At 40.7% G+C, this 20,743-nt stretch overlaps 1 protein-coding gene across 1 annotated transcript in view; it reads right to left on the reverse strand.

Moving 5' to 3' along the window:
- The window catches only part of LOC128813947 (netrin-4-like), a 43,407-nt gene that overhangs the window by 15,241 nt on the left and 7,423 nt on the right, over window positions 1-20,743 (reverse strand). Inside the window, exon 3 of the mRNA XM_053989433.1 lies at window positions 8,812-9,060. Within this exon, the coding sequence (XP_053845408.1) occupies window positions 8,812-9,060 (249 nt within the window). The remainder of the gene's footprint in view (window positions 1-8,811; window positions 9,061-20,743) is intronic.

A 20,743-nucleotide genomic window follows, 5' to 3' on the forward strand; every position in this document is an offset into this window, starting at 1 on the left:
ACAGAAGAGAGTGCAACATGAGGTGACAATGAATTACACAAAGGATTTGGGTAGGACAAGAGAACAGATGAACACCTCACATTGAACACACAAGAAAAGTTATTAATGGATGTAAGTGGCCATCACAGAAAGACTGGTTAATGCAGGAAAAGCTGAGCTGTGGAAGAGACCTGTTACATTTAAGTGTAAGATGAAATAAGGTTAGCTGAGGTGGCTGTGAGTAATGAGACAATTTGTTCTGTTAGGGAGGAAGAGATAGGAGAGGCAGCCAGAGACTAAAGTCCAGGAAGGAGCAAGAAGGAAATACCGTGAGATAAAATAGGAAATGGGATATCTGCTTAAAGACAGGAGAATACAAGAGTCACACTCAACATGAGCACAAGGAGAACAGGTGTGTCCCTGAGTTGTTATTCACTGCTAAAATAAGTCTGCACTTCTCTCAAAGTGTGACCAAAAAAGCTGGAAAACTGCAATCTCTACCAAATGCAAGCTCTCAGGAGGCACTGGATCACAAATATCATACCAGGGAAGAGAAGATAATCAGACAAGCACAAAACCCAGAGGAACTATGCTGAGACTTTTCTATGCCCTTGAAAGTAGGATCAGATTTACATGGAGATAGTGATGATTAATAAGATTAATAAGAAGAAGAGTGTCAGGAAGCAACAAGGACCAGTTGCTCTTTAAGGGCCAAAGAGCTACAAGCTGAGGTTTGCACCAGCAAAGGCTGTGCCCTTACTGAGGAGGCACCATCCCAAGCACTGTGGGCAGGACAGGGAGCTGGCACCACAGAAACAAAAAGGAAAGGGACTAGGATAATTCAGGAGCAGCAAGAGACAGGCCAAGAAAGAAACAGCATGGATGCAAAGTCTATTCAGAGGACAGAATGAAAGACAAGCTGCAGCACACACCAGGGAAAGGTGCAGAGGGAAGGCACAGACCTAGAGCAGAGCACAACATCCCCCAGGAGGCAGGGGCAGGGATGCAAACAGACACACCCAGAGCATAGCTCAGACAGGCAGTGAGGGCTCAGGGCTGAACTTAAATAGGACCCCAAAGCCAATGGACTGAGAGCACGGGTGAGAGTCCCGGGTGGGGCTGGTCAGGGCTGTTAAAGTTCTATTGGTGCCTTCAGGACACTAATAATAACACTTTGGCACTGCATTAATGTCATTGGCATCTTTAGGATATCTGACTACAAAGAAGCACCTGAGATAAGAGATACTTCGGCCTTCTTCATCTGGAGCTGGCAAGCCAGGTGGAGGAAACTTGAAAGCAAGGTGTGAGCAACAAAGGCAAGATTCATGCCACCAGTTAGGAAAAAAAGCCAGTTTTTAGCTAAAGCCTGAGTAGTTTATGACACTGATTTATAACACTGATTTATAGGAATGCATATAAATGTATTGGTACAGCAGATGAAAAATTGAGATCCAGGGGATTTCTGTATCACCTCTATATTTCACTTTGTCCTTTTGTTGCTTAGATAACACTGCCTGTGGCAACACTTGACATATCCTGATCCTTAAATAAGAATTTGTTTAGGCCTATATGGACTTCTCCACTGTGCTCATTGTTGCAATATTTGAGTACTTTGGAAACATTATGAAATTTATTTTTATGACACCTCCCTTCATCTGCTTTTCCTCATTACTCTGGTAACTGTCTTGTCTCTGAGGCACTTTCCCATGCATTGTATTGAGAGTTCAGTTGCTTTCACAATTTTTTTGAAACTGGATGGTATCTTCCAAAGTTATTGTGGGGAATGGATCTGAGAAAAAGATGCAGGCAGGCAGACTGTGTGATTGTATAAACCTGCCATTTCATAATACCAGTCTGAAGTCCCCCTGGAATAGTTTGTGTTCTTGCACTCCTGCTCTCCAAGTGCATTCAGCTGGGGTTGCTCCTGTCGCTAATGCAGGCTGTCAGCTTTGAAAGATGAAAACTGTTGCTTTAAATGCTGATATTCTGGCTTCTTCATACTTCAAGTTTTCTAATCGATTTTGCAAAGGGTAGACATTTATAAACGGACATACCTGATTTTAGAGGATATAATTAGTCCAGGAAAGGAAGACAAATGTTTTGCTTTGCTCAATCACCACCATGTTGGCTTTAATGGCCATGTGCAAGTGACTCCTACTTTTGTATGTTGGTATAGCAGCTGTGTTCTCAGACTGTGGCTTCATGATGTAAACTTTTTTTTGGGTAATCTCAATTTGAGACATTTCCTTACTATTTCTTTCTATGCTATCACTTACATCATGCCCTGAGTTATGTCTAAATTGGGCTGTAAAACCAAACCATGTTTGGAAAAAAGCTAAACCTAGGGGGATTTTTCCCTTGGCACCAGTTTTTTTAAGCTGGATTAATTCCATCATCTGTCTCACAGTACAGCCATGCTGTTACAAGTCTGGTGTTGCTGCCAAAGGCTTTGATTTGTACATCTACCACCTGAGCAGCTTTGGATCAGGACATAGAGGAGGTTGTAGCTTTGTGGATTTTAATGCCAGGATGATCAGTTCCAACCAGCTTGACCTGCTGTACTCAGCCATGAGTTTCATCCAGTAGTTAGTTCTTCTTCCATCAGGCTCTGTAACTTCTGGTGGATTTATAGAACATAATGTAGAACTTTATCCTGTTTTCATACAGCAGTTCAAAGAAATTACATGATACTTAGTCATCTACACACAAAGCTTCTTCACCTGAATTCTGATCCACACCTGAGAAATTGAGAGAAAATTTTCCACCTCTTTGTCCTGCAGTTTTAATTTTTTTCTAAACTCTTTCAGCTTTGTATAATACCTGAAGCCTCTTGCTTTCTCTCTGCCCATTTAGTTTCTTTACCTGTTGTCCTTCCATTCAACGTGTGGTTGTTGCTTTTTCTCCTGGGCTACTCTCACTCTGCTTGGGGGCTTTTTTCCTAATGAATGAAGGTTAAATTTGGAAGCCTTCCAGGTCCGAGCAACTGTTGCTGATTCAGAAAAAATGTTTGCCTGTGGACTCTGTATTCACTCTGTAATGTCGCTAGAGAAATTTGGGATACCGCAGTTTGCAATGACATCAGATGCTATCCCTTACCTGCTTGTAGTAAATTGACTCTTCCTGGGTGATTTTGCATGGTTAAATGAAAGTGTCTGCTGTTCTGCTTTGTTTCTCTTACAGTTCAAATGGGGCTCTGTGCTCTCTCCAAATGAAAAGACATATCCATGCAGGTTTATAAAAAACCTTGAATATCAAGTCCTAAGGAGAGCACATACAACTTATAAGAGGCCAAACTAAAAATTTCCTTCAACTTTTTCAAAGTTGCAAAGCGAATGGGTGATTTGGGAGGAGGTCCCAGGTTACAGTGCCTGCTGTGGGCAGATGGACAGTTCAAAATCTTGCTCTAAACAGGAATGAGAAAAGCCATTATTTTCCTCTGTCACTTGCTGTTTTCTGGGAGAAGGCCTAATACATGTATATGTCAGAAAACTACTACACAAACGGGTGTTTTCTGAGGGAACTCAGTTTCTGGCTCATGGTTGGTGGCTTTGGTAAATTAAGTCTGTGGGAACTTGACAGGGATAAGTAGAGCTGGAACAGTTGTGGCAGGGCCACCTGAGCCCATGCAGGTTTTGATCTCCATAGCAGTGAGTCAATGAGCTGCTGCTGGTTCCAAATTCACTGAATTGGTAATGGTGGAGAAAAACCAATGACAGCGTTTTGCTGAATATTCAGACTGACATCCCTAAGAGCTTTTTGAACAGTAACAAGATAATATTACTCAGCTTGTAACAGTTTCAAAACACAACTCTACGCTCTGCCCGAATTCACCTCCATCAGTTCATATTTCATTCTGCTTGCTAATTGTCTTCTTTCTGAATTCCACCTTGATTATTATTGATTTTGGGGACAAGCTGTCCTCTTATTTTTGCCTGCAGTGCCAGTAGCTCCATTATCAATCTGTAACAAATTGCACATGAGTAACAGCTGTCAGGCTGAAATGCAGCATCTCGGTTACAGTCGGTCACCAGCTCTTGGGGAGTGTCTTAAGAATGGAGGAAGAAGAAAGGGGAATGAGACTCAGTATTTTAATACTGAGTGCCTGAATCACAGAGTAATGAGTAAATACCACTGTTCAGATGTCCTGAAAGTGGGTGGCACCTCTTGCATCTCTGAGTTCTGGGCACAGCTGGAATCAGATAATGTGAAAACTTAGCCGGGGATTATGAATAGAACTGCACAAGATATCTGAAGAGGAGGTAGATAAGATTTACAAGGGTTACAACAGCCTGGTCACCTAGAAAACTGATGTAAAATAGTAAGTTTTACCTTATGTAACCCCCGTTATGCCAAACAAGGAATCCTACTTAGAACCAGATCCTGCTCCCTTTGAAGTAAGTGGAAAACTTTCCATTTGCTTCATTGTGGAGGATCAGGCCCACAGGGAGTCTAGTTTGTCTCTGTAAACAGGATAAAGAAGCAAAAGAAACATCTGAGGCCACTTGTAAGAATTTCCTGGCACTGTAGGTACCAATAATTAACAAGTAAAAAGAAGAAACCCTAATGCTTTATACAAAAACATTTTCATCCACATTTGCTTTCCTCTTTCTGAACTTACTTCTCATGAGCTAGAAAGAGAATTGTGAAATGTTTGGCAAACAAAAAGGACTTTGGTCTAGATTCTGTCCGTAGGCACTTTCTGCTTTGTAAACTTTGCTCTGGAAGCACCTCTGGACTCACCTAAAATGTGCCATCAGAGCAGATCCTAAACCTGGCAGCTCTGTAGAGACACACATAACTCTGTACATCCTGCAGTGTCAATACCTTGGACAGGATTGTGTTCTGTTGCATCCAACCATAGAACAAGACTAGATGCATTCAGCTGGCTGGGTCCTGGCAGTTGTTTCACTTGTAACAGCATGTTAATATCCCCCATTAATAATAAAATAAAAAGACTGGGAAACTATTTGTAAGAGTTTGAAAAATGCAGTCTCTGATATTCAGAAAGGAGAATTTTGCCATTAGCTACCATACAAAGCTATTGAAGTTGGGTGAGGAATGACATCTCTCTGTCTCCTTTTATTTTTCTGATCCGAGGAAAGCTAAATAGAAACCAAGAAAACATTACTGTCAATAGCAACAGACCTCAAATTCAAGACATGTTTGTCCTGAAGTTTCTTGCCTATTTACAACTCCCATATTGATATCTCAAAGTTTTCCTCCTATCCAACATGATACTCTCAGTAGTTTGTACAGGAAATGCTGTCTAGATAAATTGTGTTGGGGGGGATGGGGGTGCATGGCTTGTTTAAAAAAAAAAAAAAGCCCCACAGAAAGAGTAAGTATTGCTGTTTTGCTCCAAAATAAGAAGTCAGAGAATATTTTCATTGGATCCTATTTTGGATCTCACTGTATTTTCACAAACTTATGACCAGAAATATGCATGAAACTCTGTAGGATTTCAAAATATGAGGAATGATGCACCATTTGGACATTGAGTTTACAATCTTCAGTTTTCTTGTATCCATTTGTTGCTATGACACTGTGGCATCTGTGACATTGCTTCTCACGGAGCTGCATTTCTTATTGGCAGCCTCAGTGGAGAAGCCAGAAGCTGAAAGGGTTGCCACGACTGAAGTGACATATCCACAGATAAATTGATCATTGATAGATTATCTAACAGCCATAGCTCATCCAGTCCCTCCAAAATGGTGTTGAAAAATATTGGTTCAAGTGTATCAAGAAATTTGCTTTAATTTTCTCCATTATTTAGCCTCCATGTAGTTTAGCAGCGTTAGGAGTATTACAAATGGAAGAGATTTCTGTCAGAGTAGGAAGAGCAGACTTGCAACTTAACACAATAATGCATTTTCTATGACCCAAGTGCAGAACGATCTCAGATTTTGGTTCTATCCCACATCAAACAATTACAGTTGTATTCTACATGATTTTTTCTGTTTGTTTGTTTTTATTAACTACAGAAGATAAATACATCATAGGAGGACTATAAACAAGAGGCTAAAACTCATATTACTTAAGACTTTCTGTGGAGGTCTTTATTTTTTTGCAGCATTTTATTTAGTTACCTAACAGCAGCCCAGGAAACAAAGCTGCTCTGCTTTCAATCTGTGGATGATGTGACATCATCCACACCAGTCTCAGGACTTGTTCTGCCCATGTGTACCTTAAATATTAGATGTGGGATGTGGATTGAATCAGATTATTTCTGGATGTGCAGTGTTTGTAGCATCGTTTCCACGCCCTGTTTTATGTGGGTCACCATTACCATGTGACTGAAAGCAGAGCACCTTTCCTCTGCCAAGGAATTGCAAAATGGCAAAGATTTTTTTGCAGTATAGGTTTGCTGATGGGAACTGTACCATTGGCGTTGAACCCTCAACAGCAAAAGCCTTTTCCTCCTGCTTGTAGGCAAGGAGATTGCTGTTTCAGGAGATTTCAAGCCAAAAAGTTAGACACTTACATAAACTCCCTCATGCTGGCTGTGTAAACCAAACCTTGAGATCTGGACTGATGTGAGCTCTGCCATCACTACAATATCATTATTGGTAAATATTAGATAAAATGCAAAAGGATCCAGGGACCTGGATCTTCCAGGAGTGGGTTTCGTTTTGTGTTTGAGAAAGACTTAAGTTATAATGTCTAAAGTACAGAAAAGATGAATTCAGTAGCATGATCATCTTTACTCCAGGCTTGTGTGACCTGGGAGTAGAATCTTAAATTTTTACCACCTAAGGTTTCACACTTCTCTGGTTAGTAAAAAAAAAAAAAAAAAAATAGAACCTAAGGAAGTATATGGAGAGAACCTTCCAATCATATCTGCAGAAGGAGGATCTACTGCTTTGGTCATTGGGGAAGAGGAGACAAGGAGCAATCACCTTTATTTGCAGCAAAGATTATTTAGGCAGGCACTAAAGAAGAGCTTTCAAACTGTTAAAACTGGAACAACTACTGAAGGTTTGAATGTTCTTTGTCAGGAAAATCTCATTCAACAAGCTTTCATTAGTGGATGGTTTAGGTGTGCTTGATCACACCTTTATGTGAGAACACAAACCAGCCCACTTGTGGTCTTTTCCAGGCCTCCTCTAGGATTCTAGAGACAGTTAAAACTGAAGAAGGCTTTTCTTTTTTTTTTTTTTTTGCACAGCTGTGTTTGAATTCTTGCTTAGGCAAAGACTTGATAATATCTGTGAGAATCATGTGCTGCATCCACCCTCTGTCTCCTGGGACATGAGTCACTCATGAAGTGCATTTCATCAAAACTATTTCACCTTCTGCCCTGTGAAGTCATTGATGGCACAAAAAGATTCTATTCCCTTGTGACCAGTGGGAAAAATATCCAGTCATAGTTTACAGTGGTTATGCCAGTAACCCACACAATATTGTGTTTTCCTTTTCTGATGGGCAGAATGTTTCTTTTTCTACCAGCTGCATTCACTTAGTGTGTTATTCATCTATTTGATTTCACTATGTATCTATTTAACAGTTTGCAGTAAGGATGATGCACTCTCTAAACAGCTTTTCTCCACACAGTTATGATTTAAGTGGGTCTATATTATTTGAATCTGATAGTATCATATAGTGTAGCTGAATCTTGGATTTATACCACAGATGGAACAGATTCAGAAATTATTTGAAAGTCATACAGTCCTAATTATCTTACAATATCTACCTCTGAACCTAGGAAAGTTGAAAGGATGACAATGAATACACATTCCAAAATAACATAACAAAATGTCAAGTGTACCATGTATCTAAAGGGACAGAAATTAGCTTAGGATATTTTTCTTGAGTCTTTTATGTCAGAGCACACTGGGCTAGAATTTTAAGGGTTATTTGGGTTTTCAAAACTCAATACAGAGACAGAGACTTCTGGATCCAGGGGAGATATTGACTAGTTTAAAGTGGCTTGAATTCCATCTCTGATGTATGTGTCTAGATGCACCTGGATATTTGATTAGATTAAATCTCCCCATGATTGTTATTACAGTTCTCTACACAATGCTTGCAGCTAAATCAAAAAGGTGTCATCAGTCATTTCCTCTGAATTTCAATGTCTGAGTGTGCATTCAAACACAATCCTCCTGTGCACATTTAGAGTCAAATGCAGATAAAAGACTGAACAGGGAAGGGACAATCCAAGTGCTAGAGAATAATTTTACTACAAGGTTTGGCTTTTTAAAAAAAAATATTTTAACTTATTTTAAGATGCATAGATAAAAGAGTGGGAGAGCAGAAGTTATTTTCACATCCTGAACATTGCTGTCTATGTTGTGAAAGTAACAAGAACACAGAAGGTTGAAAGTGTAAAAGTAATAGCTGAAACCCTAACTATGACAGAGCTGGTCATGTCACACAAACTCAGAAAATCTGAGATCTGGTGCTGAAATTCTTAGGGCAAACTTTGTATCAAATATATTAGTTCAGTTCTGTGCAGGCATATATGTAGGAGATTTCACTCACTATACTTGGGGTTGGATCTCTGTTCCAATTACAAAGACCCCTTTCAATTTATAGGTATCTTGAGGTCCAGAGTTTTTAGCAATTTATTTGAGTTTAAGAGTTCCAGAATTTTTAGCAGTTATTATACCCGAAGCTGTAGAAAGGAGTATAGGAAATAGGAGTATAGTATATTTTCCCAGAGTGGTGTAGGTTTCACTAATGTGGATTGACTGTGCTGCCCTTTTTTTGGATAGGCTTGGGGAGGCTGGGACAGGATCACACATAAAATATACATTTAGGCTGAGGCAGCAGAAGCAAGTAGCAAGTCTAATAAGCTGATAAATGTCTGGAACTCACCATGTTCTCCATGACTCCCGTCCTGTTGGCAAGCTCACATTCCTCTGCATGCCCATTGCAAAAGCAGCTTCCCCGGATGATCAGGTCATAAATAGCATAGTGGGCAAATCTTTGGGGTTTCTCTACCAATCCTGAGCCATGGCATGGACATTCCTGTCTTTTTAACAAAAGCAGGCGGAGGTTGGTGAGCTTCAGGAGATCCTGAGCCTCAGGACTGTAAGGGTCTTCAATCTTGTTAGCCGGACTTAAGGCACGATAAATCACCTGAAAGAGAGAGAGTTCACATCCCAGAGCAGATAACAGTGCTCTGCATGCACAGCGAATATCCCAAGATGATCTTTAGGAAAAAGCAGTAAGCTCTCACTTCTTGCAGTCAGGCAATATGTCAAGGAACAAGATAAGTCTACTTCCTTTTGTTTCTGAACCCAGTGACAATAGTGTCACTCAGAGAAATCCAAGGTTTATTGGCATAAATGCAGTGTTAATGCCATCCCAATTTCTGGAAGCATTTTAGGAGCGTGACTTTAACATGAGTTCTAGGGTCAGGTAAACAAAGGCACTAAGGGCATCTGTGGAAGAAGTGGGAAGTGTTATCAGACCTTTTCCTAGGTCACTTGAACTACACTTGAACACAGCTTAGCTTAGGGCAAGTGAGTGCTGAGGGAGCCCTGTCTGCACACACAGCCAGGTCTTTATTACTTAGAAGCAGCTACAGGGCAGTGAGTTCACAGGAGGTGCTTGGTGCCTGCTGGCTATCTGCAGGTTGTTACTCTTTCATCACAGCATTTTTGCTGCTTGGTAGTTCTCCAGAGCAACAACAGTTGGGCTTTGAGCATCACAGTTCTAATTTGGTGTTTAACAGTGACTGTTGTATTTTGGCTCAGCACTCTACCCTTCTCTGTGTCTTGGGATGTGCTTGTTTCTGTTGCATTTGGGAGAGGCTGATAATGGAGGGCTGCACCACAGTTCTTGCCAGTGAAATAGGGAACTGTTAGCACTGTTTCCAGGCTTAGATGTGCTAACTCCAGTTTGACAGTAGTTTTCTCCTCTGCTTGAGTTTTTCCATCATGGCAAAGGTACTTGCCCTTGGGATTCTTTGGCCCTGCTTTATAAGTGGTCACAGTCTCTGTCTGACTCACTCTGTTACTGTTAGCAGAGTGAAATCTTTGTTTCCATAGGGATTCCCTTTTTCTCTCTCTGTTTTACTTTCTTCCTAGTGAACTGATCAGTTTAAATGTTTGTAGCATGCAAAATATTTTTGCTCCTTTTTGCTTGCAGAAGCCACGAAAGAGCTTGTGGTACATGCCTAGGAGACAGTTCAGTTGCATGTTGATGGCACATGGGTACACAAATACCCTTCATTAACAGAATCAGCTGCCAGGCTTTGCACAGAACCCAGCAAAGGCACTGGCACCTCTTCCACCTGTCCAGAGTATTTTCTATTTGGTTAACTCTGTTGTTTTTTTTTCTTTTAATTATCTTCTCTTATACTGTCAACTACTTACAAAGCTGCAAACAGCCTTGCTTGGTGAGATCAGAGATGCCCATAGCTCCTTGTTTGATAGAGCTGTGGGCAGATTGCCCAGGCTGTGCAATGCAGGTGCCCACATTCCCCTGACCAATGAAGCCATGACAAAATAGCCCAGGCGTTTCCACCCCTATGTCTGCATTCCCCTGATCAATGGAACCATAAGCAAATGGCTCATTCTGTTTTGTCCAGGTGCCCAGCATTCCCCTTACTGGTGGATTCACAGGACAAAGACCAAATCTGCATATCTGTCCAGTTCCCCTAATCCAGGGTGGTGTGATCTTTTGGTGGAAACCATTATATGAACCCTCTCTTTTTCCCAGTACCCTGTGGACCACAAAGAGGTGGAGTGGCTTCTCAGAGTCCTGAGCACCTGGCTGTGTACAGACACACACATCTCCTTCCCATGTGGTCAGCTAAACTAAGACCAAGGCAGGGAACTAGGTGGAATAGTTCTGAAGAGCCTGCTGAGCTTAGAGATCTCAAAGAATGGTTAAAAGTCCCTGTGAAACTGTTTAAATTGGCATAAACCAGAGGAATCGAGGGTAAAGCAGTCTATTTTGTCACTGGCTTTTATAAGCTCACACTTTTTTAAGCGTTCTCACACTTAGCATTCTTATCTATGGTTTCTCTAATATACATGCTTAGTTAAAATGGTATCTCCTTTCAGATGGACCTCCAGAGGATACCCACCAGATAAGTGGCTTGAGAACATAAATGCTAGAGGTACTTCACTCCATAAAATAGACTTCTGAAAGGTAATTGATAAAGCATTGGTTTCTGCAAGACATGCTCTGCTCCTGCCAGTGACCTTCTTATACTGTTGCATATTGGTAAAGCCTTATAAAATTAGCCTTATTTAAAATTATAAAGCCTTGTAAAATCATGGCTCAGGCCTGCTACTTAGGCTAAGCAGAAGGGAACTGTGGGAGAGAGACTCAGCTGGAATAGGGGTAGAGAAATGTGAGAGCCGTGAGAGCCGCGCTGCGTGACTGCCGCGTGTCTATCAAAGCAGCGCGACCCCCCTGCGCAGGGAATAACGCGCTTTGACTCTGTGTTGCAGAAGGCTGATCAATTGCTTTATTATAGTATCTTATACTATATTATAATAGAACTGTATCATACTAAAAAGATACTAAAGAAAAAGCTGTGACTGTCTCCAGACAATCACGATACAGGTTTGGCCAATCAGTCCAAACAACCATCCAATTAACAAATCACTCTTCGGTAAACAATCTCCATAACACATTCCACATCTGCCAAACAACAGGAGCAGCAAATAGAGATAAGAATTGTTTTCTTCTTTCTCTGAGCTTTCTCACTGCATCTCACAACTTCCCAAGAAAAATCCTGCAAGAGAGAATCATGTCTCTGTTCAGAGAATGTGAATACCACAGCGTGTCCACATCGTGGTGCGTGGTGCTTGGTTGGCTTGGGCTTGTTGTGCCTTCAAATTGTGTGAACTGATAACTGGCTAACTGCTTAAAAAGGCCTGGTTTTTGCAATAAAGCCACTCTCCTTTGCACTGCCTGGGGACTCTGTGTTGCTTTGCTTCGTACATTATATAAGGCTGGGCAAGAGGCCTCATGTCTGTGCCAGAGATCCCAGCTGTGAACAGCTATGGGACTCCTCACAGGAGACAGAGAGAAGGGGTGAATGAGGTGAAGAAAAAGAGTTTTTACTGGGTTTGTCTGAAAAAAATTGGCAGATAATGGCCAAAATGTTTCTTTTTTCTCTCCGGCACTATACATCATCTTGATTGCAATAGTCTTGCATTGTACTACGGTAAGTGTGAAGAAAATCCTGTGCACTACTAGAAACCTATTTTGTACACGGTATGACAAGTTTAAACAGATGGATTCATATTTTGGGGTCTCCAGTCAATTATCCATCCTCTCCATGTCATAACTGGCATTCTGAGAGCACTGAGGTCTCTAGGCAAAGAGCAGCTGTCGGGGGCTCTTCTCTCAGCAAAGGGCCACTTGCTTTCACCAAGCTGTTTTGTTTCTTGCTTCTTTGTTGACAGCTTAGAAAAAGGTTTGATTTCCTGTGGCTTTATTGTTTTGCAAATATTTTCATTTCTGGCCTTGCCTCTCTTGAGAGGAGTTGCTTTGGCATTTTCCATATCCCATTAGAACAACGAGCATCATTTGTGAGTAGAGACATTAATAGCTTGGAAGTCCCATAGGGATTGTGGCATCCTTTTAAGAAAAAACAGTATTCCATTCCAGCTGAGGTACAAGAGTTTGTTTGTATGATTAATTCATGACACATTTCTGTCTGGGATAAGCTCACTGGTGAGACTGGATTTGCTTGTCCTTATTTCTCCCAAGGCAAGCCTTGTTAAGTGTTAAAGATCTGATTTGGGTGACATAACACTGCTGAGCTCTTCTGGGAGCTGCTTAAATGTTCTCCACCGGTAAAGAATTAAGCTTCCTTAGCTTTGTAAAAATCAAAGACATTTTGATCAGCAGATATATTGTGCCAATAGAAGTAGGTTTAGGTGAGCTACATTTTGCACAGAGGTAGCAGTTTTATTTCATAATTAAATCAGTTTAGCTTTTATTTCACATATGCATAAAACTAGAAAATGGAATTTGTCTCTCTTCTGGATGTCCCATTCTCCTTGAAATATTGGTGGTTAAAATCCTTGGGCACATGCAATTGCATAACGTAATCATCATCTCTTGCCTCACTTTTAATATTTGATTGAATGTTCTGTCTCACATGAAAGTGCCAGTTAGAAAGTGGTTCCTTAACATATAGATTGCTGTACTGTCAAGAAAAAGATGTTAGTACCCATAATTTCTAATAATTAGTCTACCATATGTATTGATTCAAATAATTCTAGATTGGGATACATTTTTTTAAAAGAACTGGTATCTCACCTTACATGCCAGGAATTATTTTTCCATAAATGCATAATTTAGCTAAAAATAAATAAATAAATAACCCAACAAAACCAACTCCCTAAACTTATGAATGCATAACTATGTTTTAAATGAATGTGCTTGGGTTTATAGTTCCCTGAGGAAAAATGGATCCTAAATTAAGAGACAGATTGGTGGTGGCTACTTTTGGGTTGATAATTTTAAATGATTTAGGGAAGAATTTTATTTCTTTAAAAAAGGAGAAGGTATTGCTTTGATAAAAATACAGAGTGAGGAATGAAACTATTTGGTCACAGCCCCAGCACAATTGCTCACTATAATGCTCAGCACGTAACTAGGGCCTCATGCTGTTCTGGATTGATTTCAGTAGGAACTCAGTCTTATGTACTGTTTTCTTTCCATAAAAATGGGATATTGGTATTCAAGTACTTTGTGCAATGGGAGGAATATTAATAAACTTGTATCTAAAAAATTCCCTGAGAATTCCTGGAGATGGATATCCATACATGCAATTTTAATAATTACAGGCAAGGGATAAGAGTTTGGTCATCTCAACCATTGATGCATGAATGTGTTAAAGATTAGATTATAAATGGTTCTAAGTATTAGTGAACTCCTAGAGTCATGAGCTGTAAGAGGAGACATTCTACCTTTTCACTGTGTTATTTGTTCTTTTTATTTCAGTTCACAAGGTTCATAATTCTAAAACCTATGAAGCAAATTCCTTCTATACAGATAGACATTTGACTTCTGCCTTTTGCAGAAAGGCAGAGATATTATTATTTCTTCATTTCCCAGAGATATTGTGTGAATTTTCAGTTTTCCATTACATTCATGTAAAAGGTATGAAAAGAGTATTATGAAAAAGTGTTTTCTTTTAATTAAAAAACAAGTTTTGAAAAGAGCTTCCTATGATTTTCACTGTAAAGCTATTTCTCATCTAATGAAATCTCTATCTGTTCTTTTTTTTTTTTTTTTTTCTGTTATGGATTGCTCTGGAATCTCCCAGTTGTTTCCCTAAACATCAGTGTGCAGCTGTCATAAAAGTAGCACAGGCACAGCTGCAGAAGAAAATCTGATGGTGATTGGGTCTGCTTAGGGACACCCTAGAAATCTTTCCATTGAACTGGGTGGAAGCTGAAGGTGTGCAGCACCTCTGTAATTTAACCCTTGGTGGAAATCCATCCTAGGTCCCGAGTTTCTCTTATAATCAGGAGCTGGCACTGGAGCTGAATGCTGAGTAGGATGTTCATACTTATCTGCATATCTGCTATTGAGAGCATATTTGTCATTCTCATTCTCAAAAGTCAGTCAGCTGCACCTCAAAAAGGTGGTCCTTGTCCTCTCCTGACCTTCCTCAGAGCAAGGAAGTCTGGAAAATGCTCTAAGTGTACAAAGATAAAAGGCTAAAAGGCAGCCACGGTTAGGTGACTGATTTTGCTGTATACAAGTTGGCTCCGCCTCACATTGTTTTATCAGCAATCAAGAGATCATCTTCATTTCGGAGACAGTGCCTCAGATTTTTGATTTCTTGCCATAGGTTTTGCTTCTCCATTCCTGATGCATCTAATTCTGTTTTCTTAACCTGATCCTCCAGCCAGTATTAGTCAGAAGAGATGTGGACCCAACAAAGATTCCCCCTTGCAAACTCATAGCCTAAGGTCAAGGAATATCAGTCATAAATGGAGGGCAGTGACAATGCACGGCCTCCTATAAAAGAAGATCCTTATACAGAGCAAGAATTTGATATTACAAGTCATCCTTAAGCTGTGTTCATCATGTTGCACACACTCAGGTTAATGAGGTGAGAAATGTCTGTGTGCTTATATTGGGTCCATCAGAAGGAAGCTGCAATAAAAACTCTCATCACTCCTAAATCCTCTTCATTAAGAGATTTTCATGTGAGTTGATTTTATTCTTAAAGGAACAGTAAACAATTGTCTCAGAATTTTTCCTACCCAGTGATATATAACCTCTGTTTTATTTGATGGACTTCTATCTTGTCTTTTTTCTGATTTACTGTTTGGAGCACAGAGACAATCTAACTCTTCTTCCAGCCATTGGAAGGTCTATTCTGATAACTCATGGAATGGTGTTTTTTAGTCAAGATCCGCTGCTTTTCTGTCCTTCCAGAGAACAAAGCTTAGAAACCAGTATGGAATATGGTAGCTTGTTAAAGAAATAATTGTACTTTTGATTTTTAAAATTTCTTTGATCTGGGTAAACTCAGCTACCACTAAGACAGTGGCATCCTAAATTTATTCTGTATTCTCCAACTCAGAAAGGATTGATGTGCCTTCAGTTTGCATTTGCTTTGAGGTTATTCCAGTAATCCAGCTGGTGTGGCATTTTAATATTAATATTTAGGCATAGCTGCTAATATGATTATGGCATAATTGAAGTCAGGCAAACCTAAGAGCCATGCAGACTTTTTCTATTCCTCAAACAAATTGTATTCTGTAGGTTCAAGTTATTTGCAGATATACATCTTTCTTGTACAGAAAGGCAAGGGTTGTAGGGAGAAGCAGTACCTCTATGAGACAGGTAATGTAGTTGGAACACAAAATCTAGATTATTTGACAGAAAACCTTTCAGCTTTCAGTCTGTATACAGGGAATGGGCAAAACTCCTTCTCTCTATGTAGCAGCACCTTGTGTGGGGATGTGAGAACATTTCCACGCTCCCACAAAATGCAGTGTCCTCTTTCATTACGAGGGATGGTGCTTGCTCTGAAATGGCAAAGGGTGGCAAAGGAGTTCTGTGATGCCACGGCCTGACTGGGAACTGGATTGAGAACAGGGAGACTCATTTCACTGTTTGCTGGATTGTCAGGGAAAGTTAAAACAACCCATCACCATCAGTGTCAACCCATGTCAACCAAGCTGTGCTCTCATGGGAGAGCATCTATTTCTTGTAAGTGGAGCCATTTGTATCTCTAGGTCTTGGCTGAAAACTTACACATGAACAGACTTAGCTAAATGTATAATCTCACCGTGACAGTGATGTGTGGACAACTGTAGAGCAAACATTCAAGTGTTTTTTTGCCTGAAGTTTAAAAATTATAACAATAAATTACTAAGTTTCATAGCATTTTAGGCAACAATTTTTTTTCACACTTGAAACCTGGATTTAAAAAAAGCAGTGGCTGCAACTCCACTAAGGTTTTATAGAAAAGGGTGAGAAAAAATAAAAAGTTGATATCTGCTGCCTTGTATGTTCAGATAATGCAGAAGCAATGCTAAAAAACCCCCACTACTGTGTCCTTCTGATTTATAATGTTCCAAACATTTCTGAAATGGTTCATTACAAACCAGGTCAGAGTAGGACACTTGGTGCCCTCCTCAAGTTCACTTGCCAGGGATGGGATTGCTGGGCTAGTCTCAGTCAGTTCAAATTCCCTTCAGAGACAAATCCTTGAGCCCCTTAATTCTTCCTCCAGGGAAGCAGGGCCTGGCAGTGCTATCAGCTTGTTTACACTGCTGCTGTTAACTGCTTCCTCTCAACTTGCCTCTGCATTCTGTCTGCTCTGCAGCTCAAGTTAAACAAAATGCTGAACAGACAGCCCCAGTCATACCAATCAGGCACTTACCTACACTAGTGACTAATCCCTCCTGGAATGCTTTCCAGCTGGAAGTTGGAATAATCCAGCTGGAAGTTGCAATAACCCAGGCATCATGCAACTTTCAGAGGCCAGTCCTGATGACTGTTGGATAATTCACTGAAGTGCAAGACTTTAAATCAGTTTAAACACTAGTCTTTGAATCTTAGCTATTGGGAATTCAACCTTGTAATGTGCTGAGCAGGCTTCTTTCCAGTGACCCCACTGCCATATGAGATCAGAACTCTAAGAAGCCACCGAAGCCTCAGTGGTGACCTCTTGAATTATTGATGTTGCCATTTAATGAGGGGCGTGGGGGTGTGTGTGTGCACAGGGAATACTTCTTTGTTTTTCAAAAGGTTTGGTGTGAATACAGTAAAAGAGAGGCTTGAGAAACTACAGTGGAAAATGTAGGTCCTTGGAACAGGATCCATACATCCCACATGGAGCCTTGTCCCTGGCCTGGTTTGGTGCTTGGGTGCAAGTGGTCCCCTCTGCCACAGCTATTCCTCGGGAGGTCCCTGTGGATGGAGAAAGGCAGCAGAGGCTTCAGTGTCAGTGCAGAAGAAAAGACCTTCCACAGGGTTGACTGTGGCTTCTCTCTGAACATCCTGGTGGCTTTTGAAGCAGACAGAACTGCACCTATCACAGCCTGTCCTGGTCTGGCATTCACCAAGTGGAGTGTGTTTAGAAGAGTGATTAAATGTCTTTTAGCTACGAAGAGGGTCCACTCATCTTTGACAAAAGGCGCTGCTGGGGACTTCTGTCCCTAAAGAGGTCACCACAGGATACAAAACGGAGAATGAGCAGGTCTTCTGTGCAAGGCACACTTAACATGTTGCCATAGAAACCAGTTACTTAATTCAGGCATACACAATTCTTCCAGCCCCCAGTGAATTCCAGTAATGGGTTTATTATATCACACTTCATTGGTGTCATCTGTCACACAGACACTCACATAAATGAACCAGCTTTTGATTCAGAACTCCCTTCCACTAGCTAGACCCAGTAGAGGAAGGGTCTCCTTCTGGGCCTGGTGGTTATGAGCAGGTCAGTGTTCCACCCCACTTTGCATGCTAATGTCTTCCTTTCATGCAAACATCACATTCAGTGGAGGAGAACATTTGTTTTCATTTCCTGATATTCCAGTTTATTAAAAGCGTGCTCTTAATCTCTCAGATCCTTGAGTGCACGTGCTGTCAGGATGCAGGTTCAAACATTTCAGTCCCTTTTTCCCCCCACATGAGGTTTGAACTGCAACTCACATTGATGCCTGATGCAATGCTGTGTTAATTTCTCCTTTCGTTTAGGCCAAAGTTTTGATTTATGTTAGCTAACCTGAAGGTTCATTTTAGGCTCCATGACTACATAGTACAGTGTTTTTAAGTTAGAAGAACAGATGGAAGGACAAGTGGGTAAAAAAGGTCTCAACTGATTCATAAGACTCCATGCCAGTATTCCCTGTAGATGGACTTAGAGATGATGGACAGACCTTAAAAATGTGGTGTTGGTTTTAGTTCATGAACTAATGATGAGGATCCTAGGATTTCAGATAGATTGATTCTATCTACTAAAATACTCTGAATCTGAACAGGAGTAAGGGATTTAACAAATGCTTGAGTAAAAGAAAATGGAAAAGATGTATTAGAGAGTAATCTTCCTCCATTTCTATATGAGGTGTTCCCCAATGCCTTCTGTCTCAGATGTATCTTACCTGAGATGGAATGGAGATATGTGACCCTGTCAGGGGCGAAAAATAAGAGGCAATCTACTAGAGACAAGGGATATGCCTTATGTTCTGCTGTGACATTGTCATGTCACTTATTTAATGTCTTTTGCTCCATCCTAGTCTCCTAAAATTTTCTCTTCTGACAAATTTTTTACCTTGCTTTTAGGAAGAAACTCTTAAAGTAGTCTTGGTGGCCAGAATGTGCTGAGTGAGCTGCATCTCAGTTTACAAATGTGTGTAGGTTACTGCAGCTCTAGCACCTTCTCCTTTCACGCCTATATTCTCAGTTCTGGAAGCCAGTTGACCTGAAATCTTGTTTCATGATGTGGCCCAGCATGGGTTTAATTTTTTTTTATTCCTTTTGTGCTCTGTTAAAAGAGAAATTTGTGTCTGTTCTCAGAATGAATAGGACCCAAGAATAACCTGAGTCTCATGTGGTGAAAATTACTTCAAACCCCTCAGTAAAGAAAACTGGCATTTATGTCAGAGCATTAATTAGCACTTAAGTTGGAACAGTTTTGATCATTTCAGACGTGCTGTCAGCTTGTGATGTGAGCCCCTCAGCAATCCAAGGCTTAGCCAGAATCAGTAACTGGGTAGGTCAGAGTGGAGGTGGAAAAGAAGCAGAGAACACTGAAGAAAATCCTGGTGGGGATTCAGTCAGCTGCCTTCAAAGTCACTTGAGTCAGTGCTTGAGGGAATGCCCTGGTGACATTTGTGACATCTTCAAAACAAGGTGTAAAATTGCAGTTCTGAGGTGTGTGGGCAAAGCTCCCCTGAGACCTGCAGTAACAGTAGCAGTGTCACTCAGGCAAATCTGATCAAGTATCACAGTAAATAGCTACACTCTGCCTTCCTTTGTTTCGGTTCACAAAAGAATCTGCTATGTCATACTGCTGACCTGAAAACTTGGTGCTTCTGCACCCTTTCCATAGGGACATTTCATGGATTGATTAAGTAAAGTCTGTAAAGTCTGTCCAGAGCTTGACAACCCTTTTGGGTTAATGTGCTGTGAAACAGTATTTGTCTTGTCCTCTGTTAAGTTGCCACAGATTCCTGAGTGCTGCTTTAAAGCTTCAGCACTTCTCCCATGGAGGGAGTGACCTCTGCACCTGTTCAATTCATGTTCATGAAAGTATCTGGGATCTGCAAGGGTAACCTGTAAATTTAGGACTGTTCTTATTATTGCTATTGTTTTCTGACATCTCCTGCCATGCCATAGATTGATTAAGCACACACATACTCATTTCAGTGTAGCTGCTGCCCAAATTGACAGGGTCACTTTGACACTTGTAATCACAAAGGCTTACGTTGAATGAATGTTTTATTATTTGATTTTTTGCCATCCACTTCTCAGATTTGTTGTAGCAGCAGCACATGGTCTTGATATTCCCCTTGATATTGAAGGTTAGGTAAGCACAAAAGCCAACATAGTGCAGGGGATACTGTACTAGAGAGGGAAGGGTTATTTTGTATTTAAGGCTGAAGCATTTCCCTCAGACCCTGTATTCTGTCCCTCACTCAACCAGAATTGTCCTCTCTTACCACAAAACACTTCACCTTCCTGTGCTGCTCTTCTCTCATCTGTGAAATGGCAGCAGAACCCTTGTGTGTGTGCTGAAGATCATTAGCTGGGTTTTGGAAAGTACTTCCAGATTTTTGATTGGAAGGCACACAAGAATGGAAAAAATATATTACTTGCTGAGATTCTTGACGTGGCAAATTGTAACCTCCCTACAGAAGACATTTGGATGTATTTGACTTGCCCTTGACTTTGACATGAAATGAATCATGATAACTGACCAGCAGAATGACTACTCCAGAAATAAGGCAGTTTAGTAGTCAGGTGATCTGTTCCAGGTTTCTAATATGCAGAGATGTTTCTTATCCTGTTACATGCAGATGATTTCCATCTCTCCCTACTGCTGTGCCCCTGCCTCAGGTATAGTACCTTAGTTTCTTCTCATGTGCATTTTGAAGTGCACTGCTGAAACACTGGGTTTTCTGAAGCCTATCTAGAGCATTCACCTCACACCTATGTTTAATTTGCAGATAAGTGTTACTGCTGAATCTGCTGACCACTTCCAGACATCGAAACCAAAAGGATTGTGATTTCTCTGAGGAAGAGAGAAGGAAGTGAAAGGGCATGAAAAGATTCAAGCCTCTGATGTAATTATAGAAATATCTTATAATCTTGAATT

Source organism: Vidua macroura, chromosome 13, assembly GCF_024509145.1.
Source record: "Vidua macroura isolate BioBank_ID:100142 chromosome 13, ASM2450914v1, whole genome shotgun sequence".
NCBI lineage: Eukaryota > Metazoa > Chordata > Aves > Passeriformes > Viduidae > Vidua > Vidua macroura.